Source organism: Leucoraja erinacea, chromosome 25, assembly GCF_028641065.1.
Source record: "Leucoraja erinacea ecotype New England chromosome 25, Leri_hhj_1, whole genome shotgun sequence".
In the NCBI taxonomy this organism is placed as follows: domain Eukaryota; kingdom Metazoa; phylum Chordata; class Chondrichthyes; order Rajiformes; family Rajidae; genus Leucoraja; species Leucoraja erinaceus.
In genome coordinates, this window is record NC_073401.1 from 31,271,969 (window position 1) to 31,291,475 (window position 19,507).

The 19,507-nt window shown below is 47.4% G+C and overlaps 4 protein-coding genes across 10 annotated transcripts in view; 3 read left to right on the top strand and 1 right to left on the bottom strand.

Moving 5' to 3' along the window:
* The window catches only part of sbno1 (strawberry notch homolog 1 (Drosophila)), a 36,425-nt gene extending 30,452 nt beyond the window's left edge, over window positions 1–5,973 (top strand). For all 4 annotated transcript variants that reach the window (XM_055655475.1, XM_055655481.1, XM_055655476.1 and 1 more), the window contains 3 exons: window positions 425–501; window positions 3,574–3,767; window positions 4,087–5,973. In XM_055655475.1, coding sequence (XP_055511450.1) covers window positions 425–501; window positions 3,574–3,767; window positions 4,087–4,229 — 414 coding nt within the window. In that variant the 3' untranslated portion in view covers window positions 4,230–5,973. The remainder of the gene's footprint in view (window positions 1–424; window positions 502–3,573; window positions 3,768–4,086) is intronic.
* A 1,935-nt stretch (window positions 5,974–7,908) lies between these two features.
* On the top strand, window positions 7,909–12,366 carry LOC129709248 (cyclin-dependent kinase 2-associated protein 1). The gene is made up of 3 exons (XM_055655491.1): window positions 7,909–8,078; window positions 11,152–11,278; window positions 11,628–12,366. The coding sequence occupies exons 1-3, from the start codon at window positions 8,001–8,003 to the stop codon at window positions 11,699–11,701; spliced, it is 279 nt and encodes a 92-aa protein (XP_055511466.1). The 5' UTR covers window positions 7,909–8,000; the 3' UTR covers window positions 11,702–12,366.
* A 1,444-nt stretch (window positions 12,367–13,810) lies between these two features.
* On the bottom strand, window positions 13,811–15,652 carry mtrfr (mitochondrial translation release factor in rescue). Of its 3 annotated transcripts, none has more exons than XM_055655485.1 (3): window positions 15,501–15,652; window positions 14,203–14,511; window positions 13,811–14,067 (listed from the first exon to the last, which is right to left on the bottom strand). In XM_055655485.1, the coding sequence occupies exons 2-3, from the start codon at window positions 14,479–14,481 to the stop codon at window positions 13,849–13,851; spliced, it is 498 nt and encodes a 165-aa protein (XP_055511460.1). In that variant the 5' UTR covers window positions 14,482–14,511; window positions 15,501–15,652; the 3' UTR covers window positions 13,811–13,848. The 3 variants fall into 3 exon arrangements, with proteins under 3 accessions (XP_055511460.1, XP_055511461.1, XP_055511462.1); XM_055655486.1 differs by having other exon boundaries at window positions 15,461–15,630; XM_055655487.1 differs by lacking the exon at window positions 15,501–15,652 and adding an exon at window positions 15,320–15,461.
* A 1,197-nt stretch (window positions 15,653–16,849) lies between these two features.
* The window catches only part of LOC129709249 (M-phase phosphoprotein 9), a 30,796-nt gene continuing 28,138 nt past the window's right edge, over window positions 16,850–19,507 (top strand). The window contains exon 1 of one of the 2 annotated variants that reach the window (XM_055655493.1): window positions 16,850–17,176. In XM_055655493.1, coding sequence (XP_055511468.1) covers window positions 17,064–17,176 — 113 coding nt within the window. In that variant the 5' untranslated portion in view covers window positions 16,850–17,063. The remainder of the gene's footprint in view (window positions 17,177–19,507) is intronic. The other variant, XM_055655492.1, reaches the window with a different exon arrangement.

Here is a 19,507-nt window from a genome sequence, read left to right on the forward strand (position 1 = left end):
CATTTTTGTGTACAGTTCAGTACAAGTATCACTATACATAAGCACTAAGATACATCTTAGATAAGCATCTCAGATACAGTGCAAGTGTATAGTAGCAGTGCACTGAGACACCAGTTTGGTGCCATTTTCAAGTTGCAGTTGCTAGGAGAATGAGGGGACGAGGGCAGTAGATGGGCATGAGAGAGAACAGGTTATAGGGAGTAAGTTGGGGGGGGGGTAGATTAATGGGAATGCTCACAGGTGACATTGACTTCCTGTGCCATGGTAATGGGGAAAGTTCTGGGTCTGGCATTGACAAAAAATGTTGCCATATTATTGATGAATGTGTTTGTGAGCATGCCTGTTGCCTTACTAATAATGTTACTATCTGATGCTGTGGGCGGTGTGATCTTGAGCTCCTAACCTTTTGTGACTGCCATCGCAGGTCTCCTCTGGGGAAGCAGAGTTGCATTGGTTGGAGCAGTACAAGTCCTCTGCAGACACGTGCACTCATGCATATTGGTTAGTATCATTAACAATGTTTTAATTTGTGCGAAGATAGACACAAATCGCTGGTGTAACTCAGCGGGACAGGCAACATCCCTGGAGAGAAAGAATGGGTGATGCTTCGGGTCAAGACCCTTCTTCATACTTAATTTGTGCTATTTGGTGCTGGGCTCATTGCCTTGGTACCACTACTAGTTGCTTACCACAGTCCCACTGTCAGTTTCTGTGCTATCCACTTGTTGAATGGGTAATGGCTTCAATTCAGTCTGTATCTTAACTCCTTGCTTGAGGTTTTCCTATCCAATTTCTAGCTGCACCTGCAGTACAACTAACTGAGGCCTTGGCCAACAATTTTGGTGACTATGCGTAGCTCTTTACCTGGTATGGGTTAGAGCTTGGTCTGTGGATGGGTGTTGCCCTGTCATTTGATTACGTGTATGTGGACAGCTTGATAGTGGTTTCCAGATTGTAAATTGTTGCTGCAGTGAATGTGAGCAACGTTTCATATTCTGCCACCTGCTGGAACAGAGCATTCATGACTCGCAGTCACTTCTTGAATTTAAAAAATAGTCTTGAGTTCGAAACTAAAAATTCTGTCTTTGAACCCCTCCTACCCCTTGCCTCAACTGATGTTAGTTATGTTGGTATCCTATAGAGAAGTCTGAAGAAGGGTCCCGACCCAAAATGTCACCTATCCAGAGAAGCTGACTGATCCACTGTATTTTTAATATTGTCTTATTTATTTTATCCTATAATTAGTTATGCTAGTTATGTTGTTTTCTATTTTCTGCCAATAGTCTACCTAGTGATCTGTATCATTAATTTATCAACTTCTGAAGAGTCCAGCACTGAAATAGGCCTTTTGGTCCATAATAGACAATAGGAGCAGGAGTAGGCCATTCGGCCCTTCAAGCCAGCACCGCCATTTAATGTGATCATGGCTGATCGTCCCCAATCAGTACCCTGTTCCTGCCTTCTCCCCATATCCCCCGACTCCGCTGTTTTTAAGAGCCCTATTTAGCTCTCTCTTGAAAGCATCCAGAGAACCTGCTTCCGCCGCCCTCTGAGGCAGAGAATTCCACAGACTCACAACTCTCTGTGAGAAAAAGTGTTTCCTCGTCTCCGTTCTAAATGGCTTACTCCTTGTTCTTAAACTGTGGCCCCTGGTTCTGGACTCCCCCAACATCAGGAACATGTTTCCTGCCTCTAGCGTATACAAACCCTTAACAATCTTATATGTTTCAATGAGATACCTCTCATCCTTCTAAACTCCAGAGTGTACAAGCCCAGCCGCTCCATTCTCTCAGCATATGACAGTCCCGCCATCCCGGGAATTAACTTTGTAAACCTACACTGCACTCCCTCAATAGCAAGAATGTCCTTCCTCAAATTAGGGGACCAAAACTGCACACAATATTCCAGGTGTGGTCTCACTAGGGCTCTGTACAACTGCAGAAGGACCTCTTTGCTCCTATATTCAATTCCTCTTGTTATAAAGGCTAACATGCTATTTGCTTTCTTCACTGCCTGCTGTACCTGCGTGCTTACTTTCATAGACTGATGAACAAGGACCCCCAGATCCCATTGTACTTCCCCTTTTCCCAACTTGACGCCATTTAGATAGTAATCTGCCTTCCTGTTTTTGCTACCAAAGGGGATAACCTCACATTTATCTGCAATAAACTTCATCTGCCATGCATCTGCCCACTCCCCCAACCTGTCCAAGTCACCCTGCATTCTCATAGCATCCTCCTCACAGTTCACACTGCCACCCAGCTTTGTGTCATCTGCAAATTTGCTGATGTTACTGAATCCCTTCATCCAAATCATTGCTGTATATTGTAAATAGCTGCGGTCCCAGCACCGAGCCTTGCGGTACCCCACTTGTCACTGCCTACTATTCTGAAAGGGACCCGTTAATCCCTACTCTTTGTTTCCTGTCTGCCAACCAATTTTCTATCCATGTCAGCACTCTACCCCCAATACCATGTGCCCTAATTTTGTCCACTAATCTCCTATGTAGGACCTTATCAAATATTTTCTGAAAGTCCAGGTACACTACATCCACTGGCTCTCCCTTGTCCATTTTCCTAGTTACATCTTCAAAAAATTCCAGAAGATTAGTCAAGCATGATGTCCCCTTCGTAAATCCATGCTGACTCGGAACAATCCTGTTACTGCTATCCAAACGTGAGGCTATTACATCTTATGTAATTGACTCCAGCATCTTCCCCACCACCGATATCAGGCTAACTGGTCTATAATTCCCTGTTTTCTCTCTCCCGCCTTTCTTAAAAAGTGGGATAACTTTAGCTACCCTGCAATCAACAGGAACTGATCCTGAGTCTATAGAACATTGGAAAATTATCACCAATGTATCCACGATTTCTAGAGCCACTTCCTTAAGTACCCTGTGATGCAGACCATCAGGCCCTGGGATGCAGGGTACTTAAGGAAGTGCTGTCTGTGCTGTCCATGATGCCAATTTAAGCTGATCATACACTTGTGCATGGTCTATATCCTTTCATTCCCTGCCTATTCGTGTCTTGCCCAAATGCCTCTTAATCATAAGTTTAATGTCTGCTTCCACCACATCCCCCGGCAATGCATTCCAGACACTTCCCATTCTCTATATGTCAAGAAAATTTGCCTCAAATCTTTAAATTTTCTACCTCTTGCATTAAAATGATGTAATCTATTTCATATTTCCACTCTGGGGGAAAAGGACTATCTGCCCTAACTGTGCCTCTTAAATTTTATATAATTCTGTCAGGTCTCCTCTCAGGTGTCTGATACTCCAGAGAAAACAATCCAAATTTGTCCAAACGATCCTTACAGCTAATGCACTCCAATCTAAGCAGCATCCTGTGGAGCCTCTTCTCCACCCCCTCCAAGACATTGAAATTCTGTTAGTGATCAAGTTGACACAATGTGGAGATATACGGATTTCCAGAAATGGACATGATCAGTCCAGCGTGCTGTCAACAGAAGATAATCCACAGTGCACTTCGATTTTAGAAGTGTTTTTGAGGATAATGGTTTTTCAGATGCAAAACTGTTGATCGTTATTCTGCCTTGTCTTAATAGGCGCGGAAACTGCAAAAAGGTGAGCCTTGGAATGGTTTGTGAAATTGGACTGCGGTGCCGCACGTACCATGTCCTCTGTGGCTCGGTTCTTAGTGTCTGGACAAAGGTGGAAGGTGTCTTGGCGTCAGTGAGTGGGACAAATGTAAAAATGCAGATTGTGCGATTGAAAACGGAAGATGGGCAAAGGATTGTAGGTGAGTTTGTGGCCAGGTGTATGTGTATATCTCTCATTGCAGCAGTGTTGTTTGGGGGAGTGAGGTCTGGCCTGCTGTGTGCTTATCACATCCATTCCATAAATAAATCACTGATGTGGTCATGTACATTTATAGGAAAGGTTTAGAGAGATATGGGCCAAATGTGGGCGGGTGGGGCTAGTGTAGATGGGGCATCTTGGTCAGCCTGGGCAAGTTGGGCCAAAGGCCCTGTTTCCGTGCTATATGACTGACGTAAGTGCCGGCTGCGATGACGGCTCTGATTTTCAAACGCTTAATCTTGCTCTTCTCGTCTCCGCAGGTTTGATCATTCCTCAAAACTGTGTCTCACCGTTGGTGAACATTCTGTCGACATCGGACCAGTCGCAGCAGCTGGCTCTGCAGCAGCAACAGATGTGGCAACAACTGCATCCGCAGAGCATGAGCCACGTGAGCAACACATAGTTGCTGGCCTGAAGCCACTCCAACTGCAAATGGCAGGTGTAGCGCCCTGCGACCTTCACTACTTGCAGGAATTCCCGGTCATGTTCCAAAGAGATTCCTTGATTAGTGAAGTATTGATGATACTAGTGACTCTGGGATTGCCTTTAATTAAATCAGAAGAATCTGATTGAATGGGTGAAAGTTGAAGGCCTGGACATTGGGACGTCTTTACTGATTTTTCTTCTTTTCCTCCTGAAACTCTGTCGGCACTTTCTCTTCTGACACTAGCTGCTATGACTTTCAACGTCCATTTCTGCCCTTTCAGTAATGGAGGTGAGTGTGCGCCCATTCTGCACACCAGTCAAATACCTTGCCTTCAACACAACTTCCTATGTCCTGTTCTGTAGCATGAGTGAGGCCATTCTGTGCCCTGTTACAAGTGTGGGTGCTCTGGTGCTGGAGGCATGTTGAAGGCTGCGTCACTCGCTGAAACCGCCTAGAATGTTTCATCTTAAATACAAACTTAGTGCAGTAGCAACCCCGTAGGATCTGTCCTAATTCTAGTGTGGGTTTGTTAACCTGCAGTCTTAAAAACTGAACAAACATTTATTCAGGGTTTGATTATCATGTATATCCTATAAGCAGGATGTAAATAAGATGCAAAAAATTTGCAAAAATCGCAGCCTATTTAAAAAAAGAGGCAGTATATTTGAAGATTTATGAGGGCAGAGATCTAATTGCTTTATACAGAAGCTGTTTTGAATATGTTGATATGTTTCCTTTCTCCACAGTATATAATTTCTGGGTAACGATAAACTGTATGTTCTGTATTTCAGTGTTTCATGGCACAAGCTTAAATTATCTGGTGATTTTTTTTTTTTTTTTTTTATATATTAAAATTCTCAGAACCACTTTATAACAGCTCCATCATATTTAATCGCTCCCCTGCTATTGGTTACTCATTTTCTTCCATGCAATTTGACCCAACTCTTATAGTTTAAACCACATCCTTCAACAAACCAGAGAGCAGTTTACACATAAGCTGTCGTTTGAATCATAGTGGAATATTGCAGATGACAGTAATGCATGTCAGCATGGCTGGTGGTGGAAGTTTTAATACTGCCACTTGTCGGTCGTGAGAAGTATCAAAGCTTGTAATTCAAGTTAAAGATGTACATCTTGTACTCTTCTGCATACTGACTGATTCATGGTACATTGGTTGCACGTTTCACATGCTGGTGAAGCCAATTGCTTAGTCGGGGTATCAAATGTATGAAGGGAGTCTTTGGAGACGACTGCACTGTGTGCGGTGTCCTTAAGTGCTGTTCACACAATTCAATGCTGTTAAGTATTTAACAGAGTGTCTATATTCAGTTAGTAAAACTTGTACTGTACAGATGTGTATAGTCTCAGCTATGATACCAATACTTTGTTTTGACTATAAATAGTTTTGTCAACTTTATCAGAATAGTGAAGGAAGTTTTGCCATTTCATGCTGGCACAAGTTGCACTACTGAAGATACTCAATTGTTTATAATTGTATATTTAAATTTAGAATTGTCGACAATAAGTTACTGCAAGGCACGAGGCTCTTGCAGCAAGCTATTAATAAATCATATTGTATTAATGGAAACCGCTGTAGAATTTTTAAAAGATGGAAAGAGGTGCACACTCCCTATGTGTGTCTGTATAGGAAGGATACAGAGTATGTGTGTGCATGCGTATGGGTGTGACTGAACAGCACAAATTATAAAAAAAACAGTATTATAAACTGGTTGTGTCTAAATTCTACTTCTGTTGCCTTGGTGAACAGTGAAGTGGTTGCAAAATGTCCTCATTTGTCTGATTATGGGGGGGATGATGCTGACAGTCGGATTCCGGTGTTCCTTAGATTTTTATCACCAGTTCTCAAGTGTTTTATTATTTGCTGCCTGGTTCCTTCTGCAGTTGGTTGTGTGTGACGTGGGAACATTTGCCTTGAGAATTTAAATCTTATTTGGCTCTGGTTCCCGAGTCACTGTATTTGTTTTCTCAGTATCTATGGTGCTGGTTCTCATTGTAGTTTTTTTGTCTTTTTAAATTGGGCATTATAAAGTCACCTCGGCTTGTGTGCACTCCACTCATTTCAATTCAACATCAAGATTCACTTGACGAATGTCGTTAATATACTTTCTGCTATGTTGGACAAACTAAGAATATTTGGCCTTGGTAATTGTAAATCTTTACTCTCCCAGTCTTTTTATGATGCAGTTCAGAGCTCTCGTTAATGAATGATGAATAATAGTTTAATTTCTTCATGTTGGTTTTGACAGCTCACTTCCAAACTAACCACTACAATTCTGCAATAAAGTGAGACTTTAGGATCTGTTGTACAGCGGTGTTGATGTCAACTGGCTGCTTTGTCGTTTCCTCCCTGCAATCCGCTCCTTAATCCTTAAAAAATTGGGTTAATTGATGTGCAGAGGTTGAGCTGAATTCAAACAATAATAAAGACTAAATGTTATCGGTAAGGAGCATCTGGCAGCCGAGTCTCCTGCTTTGGTGCCAGTTTGACCCAGGTTTGATCCTGACATTGGCTGCTCTCGGTGTGGAGTTCTCAATGTGACCATGTGGCTTTTCTCCCACATCCCAAAGAAGTGTGGGTTTGTAGGTTAATTGGCCTTTGTAAATTGCCCTGAGTGCAGGGAGTGGATGCAAAAGTGGGATCATGTAGAACCAGTGAGGTTGTGGACCTGGTGGGTTGAAGGGCATGTTTCCAAGCTGTATCTTTAACAGGTGCAGGGAAAAGGATTAGAAAATAGTTGAGAAGAAAAGGATACCCAGAAATAAAAGTATTAAATGAGGAGAAAAGTTAATGTCATTACAGTAAACCAGGAGCAGCAAGGGGCAGGCAAGTTCCATCTGCACCTTAGAAGCATTCAAAAGAGAAATAGCGAGTGTTTAGGGCCAACATCTTCCTGTAAGTGTTGTAGTTATAATAAGCTCATGTTTGGAGTGGAATTAGACCATTCGGCCCATCAAGTCTACTCTGCGGTAGCCACTGGCAGATTGAGCAAGGAATTCTCAAACTAAGCTTTAGTTCAAATGAGTATTAATTCTAGTTACTTGAGACTTTCTGAGGTACAATTAATTGCAAATCACATTTGACATAAAGCACAAGACTGGTGAACTGGCTGGCTTCACTTCCATGGGCATTGTAGTTCTGAGTTCCAAATTCGGGATCTTATGGTTGTTCCTCAGTAATTGCCACCCATGTTCTGGCAGATGGGATGAACCCATGGGATGAATGGTCTCTTACCCATGCTGTAAGAGACTATAATTTTAGTGATTAATGTGTGGAAAACAGTGTCGGAGGAGGAAGTGGAATCGGATATATTCACAGGTTTAGAGGGATGCGGATGCGGACACAAATGGGCAAAGCATAATGTGCTGAATGGGATTAGTAGGTATGGTAAAACAAAAAGGTCAACATGGATATTGTGGGCCGAAGGGACTGTTTCTTTGTCGTACAACTCTGAAGTGAGACCACTTTCAAATTTACGGCCCACAAGGCTTGTGGATGTGTATAAATCACCAAAATTATATTGATAAATGCAAATAAATAATGGGATGGGAAGCTTCCCCGTTGGGAAGGGTCATGTTCCCTGTGTGTGCGGGCAGCGGCGGGATGAGGATTCACCGGGATATCTGAACTCGGGAAGCAGCCTTTGTCTCAAGTTTTTTTTAAACAGTCGGAGGAGACAACGTGAGTGACGGACGGAGTTTACCGAAGGGGGTTAATTAAACTAACCCATGAAAATAACCAGTTCCCACAATCAGCCGCTTTGCAGACAAGACCTGAACGCGGCAGCGGCAGAGATGATGATGATGGTGAGGGGAGAGGATTCGGCCGGGGTGTGGGCCGGGGCCGGGTGGGTGTGGGGGGGAGCCGGGGCAGTGAGGGCGGCGGGTGTGGGCCGAGGCCGGGGGGTTGAGGGCGGCGGGTGTGGGGGCCTAGGGGGGCGTGAGGGCGGCGGGGGGGCCGAGGGGGCCGGGGCAGTGAGGGCGGCGGGTGGGGGCCGAGGCCGGGGGGTGAGGGGGCGGCGGGTGTGGGTGGGGGCCGGGGGTGTGGGGCGGCGGGGTGTGGGCCGGGGGGGCCGGGGAGTGAGGGCGGGGGGCGGGTGGGGCCGAGGCCGGGGGCGGGAGTGAGGGCGGCGGGTGTGGGTGGGGGCCGAGGCCGGGCCGGGGGAGTGAGGAAGGCGGGTGTGGGCCGGGGCCGGGCCGGGGGAGTGAGGGCTCGGATCCTCAGCAGATGGTGACCACGGGACGGCCTTCCCGCCCCGGGCCCGCAGCGGCTGCCGGCGGGGTGGGAGCGGGACCGGCCTGCGGTGCGGTGCGGGAGTCCGGGGGGAGGATGGCGGAGTAACGCTCTCCTGGGGCCCGGGGATCTGCAGCCTCTGGTGGGCCGCGGCCCCGGGTGGGAGGCGCCGTTTCCCGTCCCCGCCCTCGGGTTGCATCGGCGCCGGGATGAAAGCCGTCCGTCCCGGGGAGCTCAGTGCCGGCACTCCAAGTCAAGCAGGCCCATCGGCCCAACGTCCAAGCCCCATCTACACTAGTCCCACCTGCCTGTCCTCTAAATCTTTCCTATCCTTGTCCAAATTACTCTTAAATTATGTTATTGTGCCTGCTGCCTCAACTATACCCTCTGGCAAGTCGCTCCAGTACCCTCTGGGGAAAAAGTTGTGCCCCAGGTTCTATTAAATCTTTAAGAAGGAACTGCAGATGCTGGAAAATCGAAGGTACACAAAAAAGCTGGAGAAACTCAGCAGGTGCAGCAGCATCTATGGAGTGAAGGAAATAGGCAACATTTCGGCCCGAAACGTTGCCTATTTCCTTCGCTCCATAGATGCTGCTGCACCCGCTGAGTTTCTCCAGCTTTTTTGTGTACCTTCTAGTAAATCTTCCACCGCCTCACCTTAAACCTAACCCCCATAGTTCTTGATTCGCCCCACACTGCATTCACCCTATCTATTCCCCTCATACATTACACACCTCTGTAAGATCACCCCCTCAGTCTCCTGCGCTCCAAGGAACAATGTCCAAGTCTATCCCTGTACCTCAGGCCCTCGATTCCTGGAAATAGACAATAGGTGCAGGAGGAGGCCATTCGGCCCTTCGAGCCAGCACTGCCATTCAATATGATCATAGTTGATCATCCACAATCAGTACCCCATTCCTGTCTTCTCTCCATATCCCTTAACTCTGCTATCCCTAAGAGCTCTATCTAACTCTATCTTTCTCTACCAAGAGAAAGCATCCAGAGAACCAGCCTCCACTGCCCTCTGAGGCAGAGAATTCCACACACTCACAACTCTGTGTGAAAAAGTTTTTCCTCATCTCTGTTCTAAATGGCTTACCACTTATTCTTAAACTATGGCCCCTGGTTCTGGACTTGTAAACCTTGTCAATCATCTCCCCAAAATCACAGGCCTGCACCAGTCACTTTCTCAGTCCCCGGCTGGTCTGGTTTCATAGTCAACCCACACATCATGTCCACTCCTGAATTCTCAATCGTTTAATGTTTCTGCTCTGTGAGCCGACCCTCTCGCTGACCTGTCTCACTCACCCTACCCATTGCTCATTATCCCTCCCTGTACCAACTACCCCATCTATCCCCACAATGTGGCCACAATCCACTCATTCTAGCCTCACCATGGCATACCAGCCATCCAGTCACTGACCAGGCCTCTTCCATCCTGCTGCCAGTAGGCCATGAAATGCAGCCTTGAATGTGGAGCAGCAGAAGCAGAGGGGCCTCCATCATTAACAAGGTCCGTCCTTTTTAACCCCACAGCTCTCCACCAAGCCTACCATTCCTTGAGTATCACATAGCCTTAAGTCATCTCAAGGCACATTATCTCCACACAATTATCAGGACTAAATTACATGTTCTATTCCACTGCCTATCTTACCAACTCACCGATATTGTCCTGTAGTTTACAACTATCCTGTTCACTATCAACAACACTGCTTACTAGTCATAGCTCCCATGATATTCTCCACGTCATTTGTTACTGTATGGACCAAGCAACAAGGTGCTAGCACCGACCCCTCTGCTACACACCAGGGTTCCAATAACAAACACATCACCCTCTGCAGTAGGCAGGTGCTATAGACCTACACGGGAAGGTAGACGCTCCCGCCCCCATGAGTCTCTGGCAAATGGGGCTCGTCAGCCTGGGAAGGTGGTTCATCTAGGAGAAGGAAAACTCTGATTTAAAACCTCCACTGCCTTGTGGCCATATCCAGTCATGGAAAAGGCTCCTGGAGTAAACCTCAAGAAAACCCGGAGTCAGAGCCCCTAAGGTAGTTCGTCGTTGTCTACAACCTCGCTCTGGCAGCTCCTGCAACGGCGCTGGTGCCAAACTGTAACGGCCCTGCTATTCCTTTGGATCGATCAGCGACGTGGAGAGGGGGTACGTGCTGCATGGGCAACAGCCTGTCCTCCATGTGACATTGCCCAGGCTTGCATCTGACCACGCATCACCTGCAAACTAGGATGCATCACCCATGGTCAGTCATGACCGAGGGGGGGCTATTACCCTCTGTCCTTACCCTCGTGCCACATTTGGATCCAATTTGCCAACTTGCCTTGGATGAATAGACTCTAACATTTTGGACCATGTCAAAGCAAACTGAAGTCCATGTCGACTACACCAATCACACTGCACTTTATTGTCTCTTGATGAGATTGGTCAGGCAGGATCTTCCAACAGCGCCATGCTGACAATCTTTGATTCACTGCTGCTGCTCCACTTGACATTCTGGCTCTAGGCAAGAGCAATGCTACTGATCCCACTCTCCAATCTGTTACTGTGTTCTGTTCATTACCATTGTTGGCTTTAGTCACACAACATTTGGGGTCAGTGTGTCTCAGTTTGTAACACTTTGTGTCCTGTGTTAGACAATGAACAGTGGTCGGGCCCCACAGAGTAAATACACACAGCTCCTTGCTATCATTGAAGAATTGGAGAAGGACATTCGACCATCGTACGCTGGGAATAAAAGTGCAATGGAGCGTCTAAAAAGAGGTAATTAATTGCACAACTGAAGGAATCTAAACAGAGCTCATTGTTTCAGGCAGTATCTGTGGAATGAGAAACGGAAACTGACTGACTGAAATAACCTGTCATGAGAGTTGCTTCCCCGCTTTGGCCTTACCCATTCAACATTTTCTAATCTTTATGTGTAATCTTTCTGCGAGTTTTGACTAGAGGTGAATCTTGATGTCACATTAAGAGGTATTGAAGTGAGAACTGATGTTTCTTTGTCAGTTTTTGGAGTAAAAAATGAACGGTGGTTGCTATTCAGTTATTTGTAGCGTGAGCTTATCTTTATCAACAAGACAAGATAGTCTAATTATTCTCTCTTTATATTTAGGAATAATGCGTGCACGAGGATTAGTGCAAGAATGCCTTGCTGAAACTGAACGAAATGCAAGATCACAGTTTTAACATGGTTTGAGATTACATGAACTGCAGGTTTTTCTGCAAGTGCAATTTTCTTTGCCAACCTTTTGTTTTCATTTTTGTACTTGAGCCAAACCATGTATGATTTGTTTCAGGGGAATTCAAAAAATATCGACTGAACACAATTTTACTTCTTTACAACTGACAATACTCTTGGTATAACAAAGGCCCAGGTTATGTAGTTAAGTCAATTTATAAATGGCCTTTTGGAAATAATATGGCTCCTAATTATGTTCACTCTTTAGACTGCACACTAGGGACAATTTACAATTTTTTTTTTTAAACTGAAGCCAATTAACCTACTAGCCTGTACATCTTTGCCATGTTGGAAGAAACCCACACAGTCATAAAGAGAACGTACAAACTCCGTACAGGCAGCACCCGTAGTCGGGATGAAACCCAGGTCTCTGGTGTTGTAATGCAGCAACTCTACTGCTGCACCACGTACTGCCTCTTGCCAGACCAGTGTTAGAGTTGTTTTGTCTATTGGATGCAGGATACAAGAGAAAAAAAAATATTTTGCACATCAGAAGAAACTGGGGGAATAGATCAAGGTTTAATTTCATTGATCTATAGATTTAAGTTTTGCTATTGTACAGAAGTTAAACGCTGTCTTTGTATTTTCTTGCTGAAATAAAGGTGATTTTTCATACCTCTCCTTTCTTGGCTCTGGGTTGGTACCAGACCAAGCTCACATGATCTGGGTGCCCACTTGAGTGCAGTGTACCGTTCACACTGATCTTTACTTGAGAAAATGACATTACATTGGGTCTGAACAATGGAGTACCTAATCTTTGCAAGAGCTGTCCTAATAGTCTGACTTATGTTCCCTATTGTCACTGAATGCTTTCTTTTAAAATTAATTATGAATTAGTAACCACCTTGCATATAGCAAACCCTAACTACTGAATGAGAGAAATTCCAGCCTCCTTGGATCTTTGGCTGGCGTTTCTGAGCCTGTGATCTGTAAATGGTAGAGGAATTTAATCGTGACAAGTATGAAGCAAATAGGGTTAGTTCAGATGCAGTAAATCGGAGGGACTTATGAATGCAAAGATCTAGGCATACAAGTCCGTAGTTCCCTGAAAGTGGCAAGACAGGTCGATAGGGTGGTGGCATAGGGTGGTCCATCAGTCGTGACATAGAACACAAGGGTTTGGATATTATGCTGCTACTTTATAAATTGCTAATTAGATCAAGCTTGGGGTATTGTGTGTAGTGTCACAACACTATCATTATGCTGGAGGAAGTGCTGAAAAGATTCACCAGGGTGTTTTCTGGACTGGAGGACCAGACATTTAGGAAGAGCAGAATAACTGGGTAAGGTGGTTGTGTCGAAGCCCGTGGACAGTAACCACACATCCCAAGGTGCTCTATGTATTTTTGGGGCAGGTGTCGTAATGGAGAGAGAGGTTCCCAGTCCAAGCAAAGGAGTATTCAGTGTATGGAACTAGGGGATGTGGGCAAGGTCCTGAATGAATACTTGTCAGTATTTACCATGGGGAAGGATGTGGAAGAAGGTGAGTTCAAGGATGGGTAATACGGAGCAGGTCATCATCTGGGAGAACGGTGATAAATCCACCAGATAATATTGTTGACAATTCATTGCAGCACACAACAAATACAATGACTGTGCAACAATACTTATTTGTTGCAATTAGTTCCAAACAACTCAAAAATTCACTTTGTAGTTACAAATAAGAATGTCCCTCGCCCATTTTCAGATAGTGTGATGAGGGCTCTTGTATTTCCGCTGCCACTGCAAGCCCCTGATCAGCCGACCTTAAAAACGAGGCTAGTGGTTTAAAGTTCAACGGTCTAAATCCAAAACACATTACTTTAAGCCATAATGAAATTGCAGCTTATGCTTTATATATAAAGTTGACACAAGGAACTACAAATGCTGAGCAAAATCCTTGCTGGGGAAGTGTCCCGACGTGACCTGCGCACATTCTGACCAGCTGAGTTACTCCAGCGTTTTGTGATTTTTGTTTTAAATATAAAGTTGTTACAGCAAACCTACCCTACACAAGACAAATATTGACCAGTCAACAGGTGTCATAATGATCATATATAACTGGACAAAGATACTGATGCTTATAAAGAAATCACTCTTTATTAAGATGCTTTAGCTAAGTGGCATCTGGAGATTCTTTTAAAAGGTCTTTAAATTGTTTTTTTCTTTCCAAATTGTCTTTTGCTTTCCTTTTTTTCTCTTGTTTTTTCCACTGTTGTTCTTTTCTTTCCTTCAAAACTTCACTGTTTATTCCTTTATAATAGACATCTAGTTTTTCTTGCAAAATTGATCTGGCAATTTTTCTGTTCTGATCCACCGACCTGGTTTGATGGCACTGGAGAAAATGAAAAAGGGACATTATCTTAAGGAGACTTTGTGTTTATTATTTAGAAATACTTAAGTGAAAATAAGTATCATGGTACTTGATTACGTGTTACAACGTGAGCATGTAAACGTTCTAAAGAGTTACCTTCACTACAATTCCAGAGGGAACATGCTTGAGCACAACACAGTTATTGGTCTTGTTGGTCGCCTGACCTCCTGGGCCATGTCCTCGGACAAACTGTTCCTCTAAATCATCTTCAACCACAGCAGGCAGGTCCACAAAGCCCTTTTTCTCGGCAATCAAATACAACAAAGTAGTAGGCTTGATATCAAGAAATTCCTTTGCTGAGTTCCATCGTAGCACGGACAGTGTTGGTGCTCTTCGCAACAACGGCAAGAAACTGGACAGAATGGAGGAAATCATCAGCTGTCAAGCTTAGTCTTAGGCAGTATTCTGAAAAACACAAGTTTGTATTATTTAACGTTTGTTATTTATATCAATGACTTGGATGTGTATATAGGTGGGACGATGAGTAAACTTAAGAGATCCCACCAAAACGTGGTATGATAGCCGGTGAAAAAGGTTACCTGAGATTACAATGGAATCTTGATCTATTGGGCCAATGAATGGAGTTTAGTTCAGATAAATATGAGGTGTGCGTTTCGGTTGTCAAACTAGAGCAGGACTTGCACAGCAAAAGATAGGGCCCAGGGGCGTGTTGCAGAGCACAGACCTAGGAATGCAAGTACACAGTTCCATGAAAATGTTGACACAGGTGGACAGGGTGGTGAGTGAAGAAGGTGTTTGGCATCGGTCAGGGTGTTGAGTGCAGGAGTGGGCACATCATGTTACAGCTGTACCAAACGCTGGAACGACCAGATGTGGGATCGAGGAGTCCCGGTATAACTGATCTCAATGGGCATCCAGGAGACGGCCCTCCAATGAACATAGTTGCACCTCGTACTTGGGGAGGTGGTGGTGGATATCAGGGGACAATCATCCCAGCCCGGGACATCAGTGGTGTCGCACGCCCAATGATCTATTTGCCAATTAAAACTGTCTGAAGAAGGGTCTCGACCCGAAAAGTCACCCGTTCCTTCTCTCCAGAGATGCTGCCTGTCCCGCTGAGTTACTCCAGCACTTCGTGTCTACGGGGTAAACCAGCACCTGCAGTTCCTTCCCACACACAACTATGCCTTCATGTTTTAGATTCCTGTTTCCTTAGAAATAGTCTTGACTATTCACTCATTCATTCACAAACCTCAGACTTCTTCACTCCAGGAAACCCAGTGGCCGCCTGTCCAGAACTCCCCCCCCCGGCCCCGGCCTGTGTTTACACGGCCTGTAAACTGGGACCAGGCTGGTTGTGGGACGGGGATTGCAGCTCCTGCAGTCACATTACCTCATAGACTGGGGGTAAGACACAGAGACGGCGAAGTTACCATGCGATGTGGAGCCGACAGCGGGGGCGAGTGAGGCTGTGTCCTGAGCAGCGACGGGGCCAGGTGGTCAGCAAAGCTCCTCTATAATCTTTGATGGTCAGTGTCGGTCCAAGCCCGGCGCATGCGCGCATCTCCGTGCCCGGCCTGTGGGGGGGGGGGGGGGGGGGCGCCCGACCTGTGGGGGCAGTACCGAGCAGTACCGCGCCCGGCGCCCGGCCTGTGGGGGCAGTACCGAGCCCCTGGCCTGTGGGGGGGCAGTACCGCGTACCGCGCCCGGCCTGTGGGGGGCAGTACCGCGCCCGGCCTGTGTGTGTGTGGGGGGGGTTACCGCGCCCGCCTCCCGGCCTGGGGGGGGGCAGTACCGAACCCGGCCTGTGGGGGGTGTGTGGGGGGGGGGGGGTACCGCGGGGGGCCTGTGGGGGAGCAGTACCGCGCCCGGCCTGTGGGGGGCAGTACCGCGCCCGGCCTGTGGGGTGTGTGGGGGCAGTACCGCGCCCGGCCTGTGGGGGGCAGTACCGGCCTGCGGGGCCTGTGGGGGGGGGGGCAGTACCGCGCCCGGCCTGTGGGGCCAGTACCGCGCCCGACCTGTGGGGGGCAGTACCGCGCCCGGCCTGTGGGGGGGCAGTACCGGCCCGGCCTGTGGGGGGGGGGGGGCGCCCGGCCTGTGTGGGGGGGGGCAGTACCGCGCCCGGCCTGTGGGGGGCAGTACCGAGCGGGGCCTGTGGGGGCAGTACCGCACCCGGCCTGTGGGGCAGTACCGCGCCCGGCCTGTGGGGCAGTACCGCGCCCGGCCTGTGGGGGGCAGTACCGAGCGGGGCCTGTGGGGCAGTACCGCACCCGGCCTGTGGGGGGCAGTACCGCGCCCGGCCTGTGGGGCAGTACCGCGCCCGGCCTGTGGGGGCAGTACCGCGCCCGGCCTGTGGGGGGGCAGTACCGAGCGGAGCCTGTGGGGGGCAGTACCGCACCCGGCCTGTGTGGGGGGGGCAGTACAGTACCGCGCCCGGCCTGTGGGGGGGCAGTACCGAGCGGGGCCTGGGGGCAGTACCGCACCCGGCCTGTGGGGGGGGGGCAGTACCGCGCCCGGCCTGTGGGGGGGGGGGGGGGGGGCAGTACCGCGCCCGGGGCTGTGGGGGACAGTACCGAGCGGAGCCTGTGGGGCAGTACCGCACCCGGCCTGTGGTGGGGGGGGGCAGTACCGCGCCCGGCCTGTGGGGGCAGTACCGAGCGGGGCCTGTGGGTGTGGGCCAGTACCGCACCCGGCCTGTGGGGGGGGGCAGTACCGCGCCCGGCCTATGGGGGCAGTACCGAGCGGGGCCTGTGGGCCAGTACCGCACCCGGCCTGTAGGGCCCCGTCTGCCCACCGCCTCCTTCACTGAGAGACGCCCGGCCCATGACGGCAGCGTCCACACGCAGAGTCCTTGCGCCTCCAGCTCGGCCGGAGCAGGCCGCGGCCCGCGGACACCGGTACCGCCGGCAGCCGCCCTCACAGCGGCTACCACTCTATCTCTGCCTCTATCCATGGCTGGTCGGGGCAGCCTCTGCAGCAGGTGACTCGGGACCACCATGGACGACTCAGAGCCAACTGTCAGCGCCAAAGCTGCAGGTCGCCAAGATGCTGAGGGGAAGGTGGCGGCCCCACGGTGCTCTGTGGCATCGGCGGCGGCGGCGGCACACAGGTATGGCCGGGGGGAGAGTGCTCATGGATCTAATCATCTCTTAACGTGTCTCATCTACACCGTGAACACAAGGAACACACACACGGTGCTGGAGTAACTCAGCGGGTCAGGCAACATCTCTGGAGATTGAACTTGCTTTCGCCTTCCATCACAGTGAGGAATGTGGAGGATTAACTGTGGTGGATGTTTATGTTTAAATGTTTTCGTGTGTTCTGTTGCTTTCTCTTTGTATGACTGACTTGGCAAATTAAATTCCTCGTATGTTGCAAAACGTACATGGCTAATATACGTAGACACATAGTATTATTGTGATTGTGAACATGGATAGGGGACGTTTCGGGTCTGAAGAAGTGTCCTGATCCGAAAGATCACCTACCCATGTTGTCAGGAGATGCTGCCCAAAAATGATGCTGCCTGACCCGCTGAGTTACTCCAGCACGTCGTGTCATTAAACATGTATAGTAGATTAGCCAGACCACCCATTGTGGATTTACCGAAGAAAATTGTTCGTTGAGCCAATCTCCGTTGCAGATAGAGAAGTTGGGTAGATGCTGGTTTAAACCGAAGATCAGACACTAGATGCTGGAGTAACTCAGCGGGACAGGCAGCATCTCTGGAGAGAAGGAGTGGGTGACGTCTCGGGTCCAGACTCTTCTTCAGACCTACTTAGCTTTTGACTTTTCTCGTTTTAACACTTTAGTTAACAAAAAAGGTCCCGATTTTAAATTTAACAATTAATATGATGAAGAGGGTTTTTAACGTCCGCCTTTGCGAGTTGATATTTTTTATCCTCAAAGGGCAAGCTTCGAGACTTTTGGTTAAACTCGCTTATTCAAGACACTTGAAGCAACTGGAGTAAAATAAACAGTACAGTGCAGTTATCCAGGATCAGTACTAGATACCAGGATAAACATTTCAGGTCGAGACCCTTCTTCGATTTAAACCAGCATCTGCAGTTCTTTCCTACACAGTAGATACCAGGAGTTGGTTCTGAGAAATGAAGACACGTGGAGCTTTTATCAATGAGGGCACATTGGGAAAGGGTGTTAGAGTTAAATTTTAGCGTATCTACTGAAAACCAGATGCACTACTACATAAATTGGCAGAAATGGTTACAGCACTAAAAACAGGTCACTGGGCACCTAATATCCAATAAAAAACCCAATTTGTTAAGCACCTTAAAAAAAAAGCAAAGCGACCATGTATAGGAAGGAACTAGAGAGAGCTAGATAGGGTTCTTAAAAATAGCGGAGTCAGGGGATATGGGGAGAAGGCAGGAACGCGGTACTGATTGGGGATGATCAGCCATGATCACATTGAATGGCGGTGCAGGCTCTAAGGGCCAAATGGCCTACTCCTGCACCTATTGCCTATTGTCTATTGAACTGCAGATGCTGGCTTACACCAAAGATAGACACAAAATACTGGAGTAACTCAGTGGGAAAGGCAGCATCTCTGGATTGAAGGAATTCCTCCTATCCAGAGATGTTGCCTGCCCTGCTGTTACTCCAGCATTTTGTGTCTATTTTCACCTAATATCCATGTTGGCTTTCTATATGAGCCACCCTCCCTAGTTCTATCCCTGGCAGTTTCACCAGTGCTTTGAAACGTTTCTCAATGAAATAGTTATCTAATTCCTTCGTGACTTCCACCACAACAACAGATTTCACCATACCTGTCAGGGAAGGACTTCCACAGTGAATGGAAAGTGAATTTATTTGTAAGGTTCTAGAAAATAAATACAAATCTTTGAATGAAGGTTTACACAGTTTTGGCAAAAAATGTGAAAATGGAAATCCTTTTGGTATTGGTTTATTATTGTCATGTGTCCTGAGATGCAGTGAAAAACTTTGTCTAGCCACTGAAATCATACCATACAGGAGTACAATCAAGCCATGCACAATCAAGCCCCCCATATCAGTCTGAAGAAGGGTTTCGGCTGGAAATGTTGCTTATTTCCTTCGCTCCATAGATGCTGCTGCACCCGCTGAGTTTCTCCAGCATTTATGTGTACCCACAAATATAATAGGTTGTGTAAAGAGTAAAATAACCAGAGTGCAGAATATAGTGTTACAACTACAGAAAAAAAATATATACATTGCCAGGAACAAGATCATTTGGGATTGGGACTACACTCTTATCTTATGAGAGATCCATCCGTTCATTTGTCTGATAACAGTGAGGAAGAAGCTGTACCTGAATCCAACGACACGTGCATTCAAGCTTTTGTATTTCTGCCTGATAGGAGAGGGGAGAAGAGGGAACACAGGGTGTAAGTGGTTCTTGATTATGTTCACTTTCTTGAGGCAGCATGCAGTGTGGATGGATTTA